This window comes from Pogoniulus pusillus, chromosome 25 (genome assembly GCF_015220805.1).
Source record: "Pogoniulus pusillus isolate bPogPus1 chromosome 25, bPogPus1.pri, whole genome shotgun sequence".
Taxonomy (NCBI): Eukaryota; Metazoa; Chordata; class Aves; order Piciformes; family Lybiidae; genus Pogoniulus; species Pogoniulus pusillus.
In genome coordinates, this window is record NC_087288.1 from 10,366,703 (window position 1) to 10,383,366 (window position 16,664).

Consider the following 16,664-nt stretch of genomic DNA (forward strand, 5'->3'; position numbering starts at 1 on the left):
CTGAGCCCAACATGAAGAGACAATTACTTTAAACTCAATGAGAATCAATAGCAAGACTGTAACAGAATTTGGAGTGTAAGTTCAGGCTCCTGTTACTCTAACCTCAAAGTTTCTCTCAAATTCCTTCTTGGAAGCCATGCTTACCCTACTTAGAAAGATACTAAAACACCTCTTCTATAAGTGCTCAGAAGGAGCTGTACATGGGAAATAAACTACTGAGCTGGCATTAATTTCATCTTACCCCAGTGTTCTGCAGTGTGACATACTCTACATCATCTTCACTGCATGAGAGTCTCCCATCTATCAACTTAAAGAGGAAAAAAATGGCATTAAATTTATTTCTTGGATAATATACTGGATGCTTCCAAAGTCCACACTGAAGCATGAAGTGATAGTGTCTGTGGAAGCAATCAGTTGTTATTGACAGGTCTGGTTAAATTATCAGGTTGTATGCAATTTTATTTGAATGTAGGAAAATGAAGGTTGTAGCCAAGAGCTTGGTGGGGTTTTCTTTCCTGAGATGATGATTTATTCATTTTGGCTTCAATAGCTACGGTGTCAGGCGTATTTTATATTTTTCCAACTTTGACACTTCAAACATTTGATTTCCCTTTGCAACTTCCAACCTAAAACATGTTTCCCATTATAGATATCCAAGTGACTGCCTCGCACACACTGACTCATGAGGCTGGTTTTTATTTTCACAAAATATACAACCCTATTTGAATAAAATACAGATGGTGTCCAGTACATTAAACACAGAAAAATTGCCATTCCTTCCTTCATTCCTTCTGTGTTCTGTCCCCCATATTTTCTGTAGCTGTGTAAAATCTTATCAGCCTTAACAGCTCCTAGAGGATGCGGCAACAGAAATTTGATGCCATCCATATATGGTTTACTACAATAAATTGCCAGCTTCACGTGGTCCTATGAAAGTACTGGGATTTGAATCAGAGAACCATAGAATCAGATAGGTTGGTTGATTCTATGATTTGTTGATTCTGGAGTGTGTCCAGAGAAGGGCCATGAGGATGATCAGAGAGCTGCAGCACCTCTGCTAGAAGGACAGACTGAAAGAGTTTGGGCTGTTCAGTTTGGAGAAGAGGGGGGTCCAAGGTGACCTTCTTGTGGCCTTCCAGTGTCTGAAGGGGGCCTACAGAAGAGCTAGGGAGGGACTTTTTAGGCTATCAGGTAGTGCCAGGACTAGGGGGAATGGAGCAAAGCTGGAGGTGAGGAGATTCAGACTGGATGTGAGGAGGAAGTTGTTCAGCATGAGAGTAGTGAGAGCCTGGAATGGGTTGCCCAGGGGTTGCCAACCTGGAATGGTTGAGGCCCCATCCCTGATGGTGTTTAAGACCAGGCTGGATGAGACTGTGTGCAGCCAGATCTAGGGTAGGGTGTCCCTGCCCATGGCAGAGGGGTTGGAACTAGATGGTCCTTGTGGTCCCTTCCAACCTTAACTGATTCTATAATTCTATAATTCCAGGATTCTAGGTTGGAAGAGACCTCCAAGCTCATCCAGTCCAACCTATCATCCAGCCTTACCCAATCAACTAGACCATGGCACTAAGTGCCTCATCCAGTCCTTTCTTGAATACTTCCAGGGATGGCAACTCCACCACGCAGGCAATGTGGAGAAGGGCACCTAACAACTTTTCTTCCCAGGTGACAGCTGAAGCAGATTCAGTAGCCTCTTACACCAAACAATTCAGAAGGGGAGGGGGAAAAAAGCAATATAGTAATAGTATAGCAAAATAACTGAGTAAACCAGTAACACATGCTGAAATGAGTCAAAGAAAAATTGTTCTGAGTTTGCCATTAAACCACGTCGACCATAGCATACATATGCATAGAGTGTACTTGTAATGCTTAAGACTTTTGAATAACATTCAATCAGCATCACTAGATGGCATTGGAGGGTGCTTAATCATAGAGTCATAGCATCAGTCTCATTGTAAGAGACCTCCAAGACCATCCAGTCCAATTTGTACCTATATCCTCATACGTGTCAGGTACTTGTAAAAGTAAAAAAAGACTTCAGGGTACAAGATTCAGGGGCACAAATCATCTTCTGTTATTCCAACTGGTGGCAGAGACATTGGATTAAGTTGCCACGTATCCACGGCTCTGTGGGTGGTGCCACCACCATGAATTTGGGTTCTTTGACAATGGTATGATCTATACAGCATCTCTACCATTTCACGGTCACTGCAGCCAAGCCTACCCTTCAGCTTCACTCACCAGCCCCTCCTTGTTGGTGAGGACTAGGTCCAGCATAGCATCTTTTCTTGTGGGTTCACAGGATCACAGGATGTTAGAGGTTGGAAGGGACCCAAGGAGATCATCAAGCCCAACCCCCCTGCCAGAGCAGGACCACACAATCTAGCACAGATCACAGAGGGACACATCCAGACAGGCTTTGAAAGTCTCCATAGAGTCTCTACCACTTGGAGGAGGAAGTTATCCTCAATGAACTCCAGGAATCTCTTGTTTAAAAATCACAATTTCTAATACATGTGTTGCTTTCCCTCTGACTTGATATTAAGGGCAGTCTCATAAGGAGGGTGGCTCCTACTGGATTATATGTGTCCCCCATTTGCGTGGGGAAGTAGGGCACCTGTTACACAAAGGCAACTGTTGACTGCATGCAACTCAAAAAACCCAAAGAGATTAAAGAGATGCACTGTTTAGGTTCCATTATATTTTTAAAATGCAGGTCTAAAAGCATCCAGGTCATATTGAAAAAATCACTTGTACTTACTTGTGAGCAACTTACTCCTAAGGGTCAAAATGCCAAGGTCCATGTCTGTGCTGAAAGGGCAATATGGATTCTACGTGCCCTGGGTGCTCTGAGGCAGTTGGCTGGAGTCAGCTTGACAACTCTCACTTCTGAAAAAGAGACAAAATGAAAAAAAAAAAAGGGGGGGGGGAAAAGTTTTCTTTAAAAAAAAAATGAAAGCAGAGTGTGGTTGTAAAGTCTTTATACACTGCCTGCTTTTCACAAAGCTTTCTTTGCTTTTTTTTGAGCCCCACTTTCTGCAGGCAACTGATGAAAACTTCAGTTGAGCCTTTTCAACTGGAATCTGTTTCTCATTTTGACCAAAAGGTTAGGGTTATGTTTTCCTGGAAACACTTGAAAGTCTTGTCTCTCTATTTTTAGTTCAGTTCATTTTTTCCCTCAGTGGTAGGTTTTAGGTAGTCTTCACAGAATTTAGTGCTAAAGAATACAACATAAGGTTCTCCCTACTGAAGTTTGAACATGTTGGGCTACATCAAAACAAGCCTGGCCAGCAGGTTGAGAGAGTTGATTTCTCCCCTTTACTCTGCTCTCATGAAATGCCACCTGGAGCACGGTGTCCAGCCCTGCAGCTCACAACACAAGAAGGACATAGAACTGCTAAAACATATCCAGAGACAGGCCCCAAAGATTATCAGAGGGCTAGTGCACCTCTCATGAGGACAGGCTGAAAGGGTTGGCATTGCTCAGCCTGGAGAAGACAAGACTCCACATAGACCTTACAGCAGCCTTCCATGAGGTGCTGTCACCAGATTAGAAGATTCTAGATTTAGACTAAACACTAGGAAGAAATTCATCATGATGAGGGTGGCGAGGCATTAGATCAGGTTGCCCAGAAAAGTTGTGGAGATTCCAACCCCATGAGTGTTCAAAGCCAGGTTGGAAGAGGCCTTGAGCAATATGGTGTAGTAGAAAGTGCCCTTACCCATGGCAGGGGTGTTGGAACTAGATGGCAGGGGTGTTGGAATTAGATGGTCCTTAGTTCCTTCCAACCCAAACTGTTCTGTGATCCTCCAATGCCTATATTCGTACCCATCTTCCTGACACAGAACAATAGCACAATCTCTGGATGTTGACTATCACCTTCCATATGCTTTGAGTTACAAGTTCTGCAAATACTTTGCTTGGTCCAAATTATTATCAACAAGAGTGTCTTTTTTTTCTCTAAATAGCAACTTTGCATGAAGGCACAGAGCCTCATAAACATTAGGATGGTCAGCACCAGTAGAGGAGGAATAATGATACATGTTTTGCCTCTCTCCAAGTCTCCTTGTAACACATGCCTCCCACACACCCCCAGGCACGTCTGTTCAGCAGGCTGTGGGAGAGCAGCCATGCACAGAAATCTCATGGGCAGTTCCTGGATCTCTGTTCCCCATAAGCACACCAGAGAGAGTCCATGTGGGTAGCTGTATTCTTCAGGATGCTTGGCTGTGACTTGGCTGATGAGTCACTAGGGCTGCTCCTCTGCTCACCTGACAGGAACACAAGGCAGCACTGACATACTGAGCTGTGGTTAGGTGAATTTAAGCTACGAGGTTTGAGTTGGTAAGATGAATTTGAGAGGCAGAGATATGGTCTTCGCTATACATATTATAGTGAAGAATAGATATTATGGTCAGGTCCTGCTGCAAGACAGCTGTCCCCAGTGGTCACCATACCACTTATAGTAACTGGAAATAGGATGACCACCTGTCTTCACTCTGAGCTACTGTCCTGGTACCCCACTCTGCCATCCTTCTCACAGAGCTTGCAGGAAACTTGGTGGCTATGGCTGACTGATCTATTAACCACAATGCCTCAGTGAAGAGGCTTTATCTCATGTTGGAAGAACATCTCTGTGTGATTCTTCATCAGTATCTCATTGCTCATCCAACTCCCTTCACTCCCTGTACAGACTTACCTGACCTCCTCAGCTAGCAACATGGCCCACTCGCTTTCAGGCTTTCTCTGAGGAGTGAGGAGTGCTTGTGCTGACACCACTGATTTCACCACAGATTTAGATACGATGCAAGCTGTAAGAAGAGATTTCTGGAGCTGAAGCCATGAAACCTCAGACTTCCACTTAAAAAGATGCATTGCAGTTGGGTAGAACACTTTCACATGTGAGCAGAGAGAAAATAGCAAGCTCAGACAATCTACAGGAAAAGAGAAGAACACATTTTTTAACCTTGGGCCAAGCAAAGACCGCATCTCTTGATGTGTCTCCAGTGCAACACCGAGAATGTCAGGCCACATGTGATGCTGAGGCAGGAGTTGCCTGGAGTCTGTTCCCAGCAGTGAGGCCAGTGCCCACCCCTGCACCAAACCATCATGGAGATGGTGGGCAGCTCTTGGAGGTGTTTGAGCCGCAATTTGGCCAGGCCAGTGCTGTGTTGGACTGGACCAAACACTCAGCACAGGCCTTCACGGAGGCCCACTGCTACATGCAGCTCTCCCACTTCTCCAGATGAACTCAAGATGCAGTTTAGCACTTCATTTTGTGGAGAACCAATTGTTTTTTCACTAAGGAAACAAGCTCTCCCTGTTTCGCCTGACAGGTACATAAATACATACACACACATGCATGTGCGCACCCAGACATCAATCACTTCAAATCCTGGGGGTCTCTTCTTTCATATTTCTACCTTGTGGCTCGAGGAAGCCAGGAAATGTAAAAAGCAGTCAACATGTTAGGGGGAAAATCAGAGAAAAATGCCTTTTCCACAGAAAATATGGAGCAGTTCCCAGGCTGATTGACCCAGATCTGCAAGTTCACTTTGTGCACTGCTTCCTCCTCCTCCTCGTCCTCCTCCACTGTGGCTTCTCAGGAGTTTTCATGCCCCAAGCACTGACCATGCACTTTGCTGAATCAGACCCCACTGCCAAGGACACCTTCTCCCCATAAACCCAGACTTTAAGCAGTGCTCATTTCAGCTGTTAAATTCAGTTATTTCAGTATCATGCCTCTGCTAAGATTTTAATCAGCACTTCCCCTGGAAAGCCTTACTCTAAGAGTTATAAAACTGCCTGTATAACCTTGATTACCTCTGAAATTTAGAACCCAAGCCCTCGGCTCCCAGCTGCTTCTGTCCTGCTTGCTTGAGCTTGCAAAAGCTGACCTAACTCAGTTTGGCAAGTTAATTTAATTGCAGGGATAAACAGTTCCTGTCCTTAGAAGCCATTTGTTTCATACACATCAGAAAGAATGGAAATTATCCAAAGTTACCTAACCACGACGTTAAATAATTACTATATCTTTTATAGACATATCTATGTCTTCATAGAGATTTGCTTGCCTTTTAAATGTTGACATTTTTTGCTTAGGAATGTGACAAGAATGCAACCACTTTGGTTTTAAACCCTGAGTATTTCTGAATAGTGCAGGGCTGCTGATGAGAAGGCAATCATGGGAGGCTATGAACATTCAAAATACATACCCAGCAGCTCAGTGCCAACAACCAGTATCACTTCAATGAACTGTGAAGGATGCACTGGCATGATTTATCTGGCCATTTTAAAAGGATCTGAGTGTTTGTTTATTACCACAGAAGGATCGATGGGTTCCCAACTGCACAGTGACACAATCAATCAAGCTGTTACAGCTGGGAGTTAGCTGACTTCTGAGTCGCTGCCATTATAGCATGTCATGACAGTCACCTGCCAGGAGTTGCTAGAGTATCAGTGACCTGAAACAAACCACAGTGAGAGGAGATCCACTGCAGAAGATACCACTGGCAGATCATCTCTCCTCCGTGGTCATGCTGCTGTTTGACTTCCCTGGCTCTCCTGCTCTCCTTTCCTGATCCTCCTTGGTAAAGAAAATACACCTTTTAGCCCAATAAGCAATTCTTTCATGTTCTGCCCTCATCCTTGCCTCTTCCAAATCTTAAAAGACTGGTACCAATGTGACTCAAACCAGAGTAGGGAAGGCTGCTGGAATCATAGAATCAAGCAGCTTGGAAGAGACCTCCAAGATCATCCAGTCCCACCTAGCACCCAGCCCTAGCCAATCAACTAGACCATGGCACTGAGTGCCCCATCCAGGCTTTGCCTGAACACCTCCAGGGACAGTGACTCCACCACCTCCCCGGGCAGCCCATTCCAATGCCAATCACTCTCTCTGTGAAGAACTTCCTCCTAACATCCAGCCTGAATCTCCCCTGGCACAACTTGAGACTGTCCCCTTGTTCTGTTGCTGCTTGCCTGGGAGAAGAGACCAAACCCACCTGGATGCAACCTCCCTTCAGGTACCTGCAGACAGCAATGAGCTCTGCCCTGAGCCTCCTATTCTGCAGGCTGCACACCCCCACCTCCTTCAGTCACTCCTCACAGGGCTGTGCTCCAGGCCCCTCACCAGCCTTGGTACCCTTCTCTGGATACATTCCAGGATCTCAACATCTTGCTCAAACTGAGGGGCCCAGAACTGGACACAGGACTTGAGATGTGGCCAGACCAGTGTTGAGTACAGGGTAAGAATAACCTCCCTTGTCCTGCTGGCCACACTGTTCCTGAGCCAGGCCAGGATGCCATTGGCTCTCCTGCCCACCTGGGCACATTGCTGCCTCATGTTCAGCTACTATCTACCAGCACTCTCAGGTCCCTTTCTTCCTGGCTGCTCTCCAGCCACTTTGTCCCCAGCCCTTAGCATTGCTTGGGCTTGTTGTGGCCAAAGTGTAGAACTCTGCACTTGGCCTTGTTCAATCTCATTCCATTCACCTCTACCCACCATCCAGCTTGTCCAGGTACCTTTGCAGGCACTCTCCTACCCTCTAAAGATAGTTGAGAGTTGTCTTTTAACACTCACTGTCTTTGTGACAGGCAACCATGTAGACAAAGCCACCACATGCCATGGGAACACATCCTTCACTGGGAGACACTGGAACAATCTCACTTCCTTTCTGGAAAAAATATGCCAGGCTTAAGTTTAAATACAACATATTGTGTCTATGTCTTCAGGTATTTATTTATAACACAAAATAAAATCAAGTATGAAAGAAATTGTATTTATCTTTTATTATCTTTCCTTTTTTTTACAAAAATAAACACTCTGAGAAACAAAAGCACTTTTTTTTTAACCTGACTGTACAAACTACAAATCAGCATGACATTGGTCACTTCAGCTTTCACTGAAAGCAAATTCTCTAGACACACCATGCCTGTAAAATGCATTTTATAGAGAGTTAAGGCTACCATTCATTTGACATTATTAAGGTAATTTACTTCATTCACTCTAAGAATTAGCAAGCAGTGCCTTAGAAAACTGAGGATTGGATGATAAAAAAGAGTAACTGCAAGATAGTCCTTAAACTAGTACTGTTCTACCAGCTGAACTGCTCTGCCAATATGTCAGAGATGTGGCTTCCTGAACAACTCAAACTTGATTCAACAAAAGTCTTAAGCAGGGGCTTAATTGTAAGCATATGCTTAGGCCTATCCCTTATTCAGTAAAGCAGTTGGCACTCTGCTAAGTCCCTGCCCTTTCAGTGGGACTATTCATATGCTTATGTGATTTGGTAGACCCACAAACTGTCTCTTTTAAATTAGAAATGGAACTTTATGCTAATATTGGAAGCAAAATGAAAGTTAGCTACAGTCTTGCAATTCTAAACATAACCACCTCCTTCCTTTTGACAAACATGCCAGCATCACGTTTGATAGCTTTAACGCAAATGTGGATGGTCTCCAGCATAATGTTTGCTGTTCAGCTTACAGAATGATAGGCTTCAGTTGCTGTGCAGTGATTGTACGTGCTCAAATAAATATCAGTGCGGAGGATGCAGGCTCCCCATAGCAGTCATCAACTTCCGTCCTTGTACACACACGTGCGGGTCAGAAATGCGATGCTAACCTTGGTTAGGAAAGCCAGAGCTGCCAGCTGATTTATCATCAAAACTGTACTCTAACAGTGTATCCTATCTTGCATTTGGCTTTGCTTGGTTGGGGTTTTTGTTGTTGTTGTTGGGTTTTGTTTCTAAATCACATTTTCAAGACGCTGTTTTATTGCACATTCATCCTGGTCACGCAGGCTGTTTCTTTAAAGCTCTGTTTGGCACTCTATAGATTAGAATGAGTAATAGTGCAATTATCTCTCCAGCCACGGTCGCCTTCTACCTAACAGCTGCCTACGTTTCTACACACACAGCTCGTGTCACTCGTGCGTTGGGCTGAGCTGCTTTGCGTGTCAGTCTGTCACCTTCACGTATGTGATCTTATCAGGATCAGGCACAATAGGATTTGAGGCCATCTTGAAGAAGACAAGCTGCCGACCTGCACCAAAATGAACAAGTGGAGAGGGTGGAATTAGAAGTGATGAGCAGAAGGTTGCCTACCTTAAAATGCAGACATCTCATACTCTCTATCTCGCGCATGCTTTGGGGACCCCAGGCATCCCGGGTTGAGCTGGCACAGTATTGCACCCCAAAGCAGTAAAAGCAAAACCACTGGCACAGAACTGGATGCTAAATAGATACACCTTTTACAGAAGCAAACAGAAGTACAGAAAGGATGAAGGCACAAAGGACAGACACTCAGAATCAGATACAGCTGTGCACAGGTAACATGGTAAAGGAGGAGTTTCATACAAATTTCACATGATCTTTACAAGGCTTTTAATGTAAAGATTCTTCCACTGACAAATGCAGGCTTGAGTTCAGGATTCACATGAATGAGATTCAGTTGATTGTGCAGACGCAGGCCCGTGTTTGCCTGCTTCAGTGTTTGAAAAGCTGATCAGTGTGATCCATGTAAAAACAAGGCTTTCTCTGCTGATCACTTTGTAGCCCTGAGTTTTAAACCTGGAGCAAGGTTTCTACTCCTTATAACAAAAGCAACATGTCTAAAGTTTCTACTCATTTGTGACTCTTTCAGAGCCAAGGACCTGCTAGGCATGTAAATGCACTCCACTATCAGCCTGCCTGCCTAGCTGTGCTGTGTACTTGTATTATTCAACCAAGTATGACTAGAGCATACAGCCACACACAGGGGCAGCTTTGGCTTCAAGGCTAGGACATGTTCTGACCACAAAGGTACAGGCAGAAAGCTAAGGCTTGCAGCCTAAATAATTCACCCCCCCGAAGTCTGGGGCAGAGACTCCTAGCAGCTCGCATAAGGCATGGCTACATCTGCCACCCTCCTTCTCAAAGACAGGAGCAGAGGAGCTGCCCTGACCCTAGCAGAAATTGTCAAACCAGGAAGGAAAGAGGAGTGCAGATGACATGCAGCAGACCCAGGATGGAAAGGCCACGTGTCCACAAGCAGCTGTCATAGAAGGAGAATTCACCCTGACTTCAGGAGGGGTTTTATCTCAGGAGAAGATTACGGAAGAACATGCATTTGGTCCACTGCACCTTACAGGTGCAAATGTGTCTGTCTTCCTTTACCCTTCAAGTGGGACAGGGTCAGGAGCAGCTGTAGCCATTTGGAGCTGCAGCTACCAGATACTTCTAGCAGAGACTTGTAACATTTCTGTGTCTCAGCTTGCTCTGGAGTTGCTTGAAATAGGCACAAGCCTGGTGCAGCAGCAGTGAGCCGGGGACAGTTCTCCACTTGATGTCAATCAGCACCAACTGCCTGCCTTCAGGGGAACCACCCTGGGACTGCCAGGCCCACAGACCTTTTTGAAAATGTATTTCTCTTTTCAACAAGCAAATGGGATTATCCCCTGGAAGTTCTATTTCTACCTGTTTATAAAGCTTTCCTTCTCACTGCCCTTTAGTCAAAGCCCTACTGCTAGAGCAGGCCATTCATCTCTGACATAAGCCAGGAAGTCCCAAATAGACACAAGGGAAAATATGTTTGGTTTTGTCTCAGACTCCAACAACCATATGAATTGGGAAGACTTCCTGTGATTTAAAATAACATTTCAGACCCTGCATTTTGGAGGCCTAAGGTCCCAGCGCTGTAGATCTCTGGTGCCAGATCCCCTGAGTCTATCTGCAGGTTGCTGCTCCCTTGGCAGCTGGCAAAAAGAAGCCCCACCAAAAATGAAACTGCCTCAGCCTGGGCTTCAACAACTATCTCACTTCCAGCTGTTGCTGGGAGCTCCCACAACTCAGCCCAGCATGTTCCCAAACTGTATGAAAACACTGCAGGCAGGCAGGCAGAATTCATGACTCAGCTGCGGCTTTTGTAACCCACAACCTACCTGTCCAAGTCGTTTGGTTGGTTAGGACAAAAGCTTTGCACTGAGAGTAGCTGTCACAGATCTCAATGGCTTCATTGACATCAAACACAGAGAGGAGGCAGCCCTTATGATGGTAAGACGGCCAGCATCTGTAGTTCTCATCAGGAATAAAAGCTTCAGGCACTCGTCTGTACTCTGCAAACAACCAGAGTAAAGCAGTGGTTTAGAAAGCTCCAGCAAACTGCTTGGCTTTAACAGGCAAGGTTTATTATAACAGCTTAGGATATATGATGGAAAAGGTGATGGGCAAGACTGTGCCAGCCGTAGTTCACTCCCAAACGTGTTTATAGCTCTACACCTTATTTTCCTTTTCCTTTCCTCCTTTCTTGTTACCTTTTTCTCCAGAGAGTGCCTGTAAATAAACAGTCTGTGCACAAAACCCCTTCCCCACTGCATATGCGAGCCGTTGGTTTTATTGGGAGTTTTACAGGAAGAATGTCCCACCGAATGAACAGCATCCACTTCAATGAACTGACTCACTGTCCTACTCCTTAACGGGGAGCAGGATTGTCAGGGTGAGACCTGAGCAGGCGTTCCCAGACCTCCCTCTCCCTCAGAGGAGCATGCCATTTTTCTCCAGCTCCTTTAGAGAAGGAAGAACAGGCAGGCTTTTAATTAAGCAAACTTTTTTTTTTGCTTGCTCAGATGAGCACAAAAGGGGAGTCACTTGCTGGGCCTCTGAAGAGAAGGGGGAAAAAGTAGCAGGAGTGTGTCTGCGTGGTCCTCACCCAGTGCCTCCACACTGCCCTGCCGAATACTCCTCTCCCTTGGCTGCCGTTCAGTCTCTCTTGCCTTTATGAGCTGCCTCTTGTTCTCTGTTCACAGCTCCTCTCACTTTCACAGCCACTGAGAGGGGTTTCTCTAACAAATGCACCAGCAAATTCAGCTAATTGTTTATAAACATTTCTATCCAGGGTCCAGATGCACAAATTGATGATCCCTTCCCCCCGCCCCCCCTTTTTTTTTCCTCTGCATCCTACTAAAAAACCCCAACATTCTATGCTTCTTCTCTTTGTATCTGTTATGGAAACCAGGGCTGCTGAGTCTGACTCACAGCCTGCTCTTAAGTCACTTTGGTTCAGACATTTTCTGCATGACATTGCAGATTCAGCCTGCTAATATTTCAGGCAGCACATTGTAGGAACACCATGGAGGCAAAGGTGAGTGTCTGCTACTCTAAACTGCCGGCATTTAATCTGGGAAAAGAAATACACATCCACAAGTGCTCATTCACAGTGAAACAGAGGGAAGCAAATGTAGTAAATCCTTTTTTTTTTTTTAAAGCATGGCTCATTGAAAGCATTATAAGAAACATTCACAAACAAGAAGCAAAATCAGAGGTGATTGTGTCCTGCTTAAACCAAGAGAAAAAAAAAACACTTCCATTAATTCAGAAATTTACTCACACGAACCAAGACAAAACCCCAGAAAATAAACCCACAGTTTTCTATTTCAGATACAGATATATTTCTTCTGAAGAAAAGTGACAGCACAAATCAAACTGCTACTGCCTGGAGAGCTCAAGTCCCTTTGTTTTTAATTTCTGGATCAACTGTAAAGCGTAACAGTAATTGAATGTAACTGAATGATAGCCCCTATCTCTGTGTGGTAACTCCTCAATATTGCTTTGTACCTCAGAGCCAAGGTCAGTAAAATGATATGTGCAAATGCAAAACAAATGAATTCACCACTGTTAGCACCTTACACAGCTATCTGTGTGTGGTGTGTGCCACACTATCTGCATATTAAACGTGGTGACTGGTCACAAGTTTTCTTCATGCGGCTACAAGAAGCACCACCTAATACTGCACTGTGCCAAACTCCATGACACTGAGGACATTCACTCACATTTGCTGCAGCAGAATAATGATGTATCTGCCTGATTCTCCACATCAGCAGGGAATCAGCCCTTCCCGAGGGTGCTGTTAGAGCCTCTCAGGCTCCTCAGCAGGGCTGAGAGGGAGCTGCAGCATCCCTTGGCATGCCATCAGGACACTAGGCAGAACAGTCCAACTCTGTGGCATGTATTTTTAATCCATGCAGGAAGGAACTCATTTGGAAGACACTTATTTTGAACTACTGATCAAGGTTTAAATTCTTCTGCACACAGATATGCCACTTAATGTACCTGCAGAACTTTATTCTCAACATTGTTCCCAGTACAACAGTTAGGAGTTAGGCTCCCACCTGACAGAATTTGAAAGAGCAGCAGTGATTTATGTGACCTGAAGCTCTGCCAGTCAGGAGATAATGTTCTCCCTTCTCCACTGACTTCTTCAAGGTGATCGAGCCTGGTAAATCATTTGAGCACCTTGGACAAATTAATTGATGGAGGTGAGCCAGCAGCAACTGCAGTGGTGATGGAGAGATCCTGACTTGTGGGTGCCAGAAAGGACAGAAAACTCCGTGCTGCTGGAGGTACCAACATGCAACAGAGCCCTGCGACTGCCTGTACTCTCCTTGCTGCTCCCCAACAGTTTCTACATGAGAAAAGCTACCACCGTCTGAAATGACTCCTGGGAACAGGGTAGTGCAACAGGCACACAGCACTGAGACCCAGATGCAAAGAGCATGATCAAGTGGCAGTCAGGTGAAAATACAGCTTCTAGAGTCTAGGTGAAAGCATACACAGAATAACACAGGCTCCACAAAGGCAGCTTCTGGCAGCTCCTCTGAACCGCTGCAGACAAATTAATGCCTCCAGTTTGGGGATCTCATCTTCCTACTTAGGCTGCCTGCAGGAAGGTGAGTAGGGTGCAGCAGGCAGGTGGGGCAGGAAGGCAGCTCCTCTCCCTGCTTGCATCACAGACAGCAGGGGTGGCTGCATGGGGCCAGCTTCCCCGAGGAGCATCCCAAGGAGCATCCCAAGGAGAAGGCAGACACAAAGAGCAGAAAGTGAGAAATGCAATGGCCCTGCACTCTGGCTCACATTCCCCAACCAGCCAGGTGCTCCTGGCACCCTAGGAAACCAACACAGGATGTCCTCCTAAACTCTTACAGTCAAAACTGCTCAGCAACTCATTGCATCGCCAACCATGCACTCTCCAAAACTCACTTACCTTGAGCAGAGCAGGGTAGCTGCCTTCCCCATTTGCGTGGTGAAAGCAAATATCCCTGGAATCTCTTGTTTACACAGTGACAAATTAGAGAGCTGACCTCTTAGCCCTCATTTGTACCAGTTGTGAAGAAATGCACTTGTCTCACATGAGCTAGAAGGACACTCCTGAAGGATGCTCGTCCATTGAGATTTGTTCTAGCCTGGCAGGAAAGTTGGGCTCCCCTACACCTTTGAATAATCAACTTTGTCACTGCACTGTAGTTACTTGCTCAATTAAGCAGTACTCCATTCATTTCAGAACAGCTTCAGCTCATGTTTTTGTCCTGCCAAGACCTGAAACTTGCTTAAATGGAGTCCATGGAATTCGAAGGCTCACGGCAGTAAATCACATCATAAAAAGGTCAAAGTTCTGGTCTATTTCCAGACTAATGGTGTTTAAAACCCATAAATACTTGCCTAATACTATAAATGCAGCCATAAATTTACACTTCTGTGTACATACACATAGCTTGAAGCAGAGGACATAAAGACTATCAAGGTAATGGCAAAGAATAGATCAGAGAAATCCCAGACACTCCTACTGCTATCACAACAGCAAAAGCACCCTTCTCTCCATCTCCTGGTTTTGAAGATCCAAGCAAATAAAAGCAGTAAGCCTAATCTTGATGTGACTTATTACAGATTACCATATGGCAGCTAATTCCCTGCTCACAGTTCTACAAATAAATCCTACGAGGGAACATTTTTCCCTGCTCTGTAAACAATTTAAAACTCCCAAATATCTTGGCTGCGCCGAACCCGGGCAATTCTCAAGCGTTTTGGTTTGTGATATTTTTAATAGCTTCCAAATATTTTTACAAGGTTGCTCTGGTCAATCAAAATGTACTGTTTCTATTGCCCCAGAACTCTCTTAGAAGTTCCTTGCGATGTCAGCCAGCCCCTGCCACAGCCTGAGTGGCCAAACCAAGCACCTCCTCCTGACAAGTAAGAGACGTTATCTTTAAAAGCAATCTGCAGCATCACTGAGTGGTGCAACAGCTATAAGAGGATCCAAATCCTTTCAAATCTTATTTTGCTTTTTTTTCCTTGCCTGCATTGTCCCAAAGCTGACTACATCTATAAACACTCTCATTTTCACTATGCTAGACTGAATCATATAAATAACCCAACAAATATATAATAAACTATGTGAAACTGCCTGTGGTTTACCCTTTAGCTTGTTTGAATCACCCTAAATCTGACTTTAATCAGTCCTAATGACCATTTATTTCAGCCACAGGAGTCAGATTGCATTTTTACTACCCACTACAGCTACTTGTTGGAAATTTGCCCAGTTCTCTTTTCTAGTTGTCACCTGCCAATACACTATGGGTCCTGACACAAACACAACAACGTTCATCCTTGAGAGAGGAACCATGTTGCTTCTTTTCCTCTCTCCTCTTTTCCTCCATTCTCGAGAGGAGCACTGACAGCCAACTCTGGATTTGCTTTTAATTGCTTTGCTTACAAGACAAGTAGAAAGAGACAGATCTTGCCAATCTCAGCAAAAATTAGTATTGAGCACTGCTTTGCTCTACAAACAGTCCCCACTGACTCCCAGGGAGCCTAAAGAGAGCAGAACCGGATGCTCAACAGAAAATACTACACTCACGTTTTTAGCATACTTCGTTTTAAGCTTTTCACTCATGCTTCAGTATCTCACACTTCAGCATGACAACAAGGCTCACAAAGCTGTCTGCACTGTTGTGCTGGAGAAAACTATTTTTTGGTATGTCTGAGAAAAATGACATGCTAGGCAAAGCCTGCATGTGTCTGCTTTCAATCATTTCTGATGAATCCCAACTGTTTGGAAGGACAGGCAGGCCTGGCAGGACGTGGGTTCACTGTCAGAGCGGGAGATAGCCCTGCTTCTCTGCTGAGCATTTCCATCCTTTGTCTGTTTCCGCATGCAGGCTGGAAGCAGAGTCAGGCTTGCCTCTTTTTATATGCTTCTATTGTGCTTACAGTAAAGCCACATTGAAATCGGTATGCAGGCTGTCACCGAAACACAAATAAATAAGGAGAAGAACAACATGTTCCCTTACATTTTATTCCTGTTAACATGGTGCAGCTGGAGTGTTTTTCCTGCCTTATGCCCCACGTCCCAGGGCTGCTCACTGGGCTGTGGAGCTGCTCCGCACTCACAGCCACCTCTGCAGTGGACACTGATTTACTAAAGGCAGCTAGCCCAGCTCCTTGTAAAATCCTTGTCAACTGCATTGGGCCCCCTCACTCAAAAAACAGTGATGCTGATGTCTGGGGTCATGTGGGTCAGGTATTTAACTTAAAGACAGATTCTAAGGCCACACTTTGAGTACCGTGTCCAGTTCTGGGCTTCTCAATTCAAGAGAGACGTTGAGGTACTGGAATGTGTACAGAGAAGGGTGACAAAGCTGGTGAGGGGCCTGGAGCACAGCCCTGTGAGGAGAGGCTGAGGGAGCTGGGGGTGTGCAGCCTGCAGAAGAGGAGGCTCAGGGCAGAGCTCATTGCTCTCTACAACTACCTGAAGGGAGGTTGTAGCCAGGTGAGGGTCAGTCTCTTCTCCCAGGCAAGCAGCAACAGAACAAGGGGACACAGTCTCAAGGTGTGCCAGGGGAGGTACAGGC

At 45.2% G+C, this 16,664-nt stretch overlaps 1 protein-coding gene and 1 long non-coding RNA gene across 2 annotated transcripts in view; both read right to left on the bottom strand.

Annotated features, from left to right (window-relative positions):
* Nucleotides 1-2,679: 2,679 nt before the first annotated feature.
* Nucleotides 2,680-7,661, bottom strand: LOC135186580 (uncharacterized). Its single transcript, XR_010307037.1, has 2 exons — nt 7,584-7,661; nt 2,680-2,889 (listed from the first exon to the last, which is right to left on the bottom strand). It is a non-coding gene; the product is annotated as an uncharacterized LOC135186580 (long non-coding RNA).
* Nucleotides 7,662-7,766: 105 nt separating this feature from the next.
* The window catches only part of PKDCC (protein kinase domain containing, cytoplasmic), a 37,052-nt gene continuing 28,154 nt past the window's right edge, over nt 7,767-16,664 (bottom strand). The window contains exons 6-7 of the mRNA XM_064164397.1: nt 10,923-11,096; nt 7,767-9,046 (exon numbers count right to left, since the gene is read on the bottom strand). Of these exons, the coding sequence (XP_064020467.1) occupies nt 8,961-9,046; nt 10,923-11,096 (260 nt within the window). The 3' untranslated portion in view covers nt 7,767-8,960. The remainder of the gene's footprint in view (nt 9,047-10,922; nt 11,097-16,664) is intronic.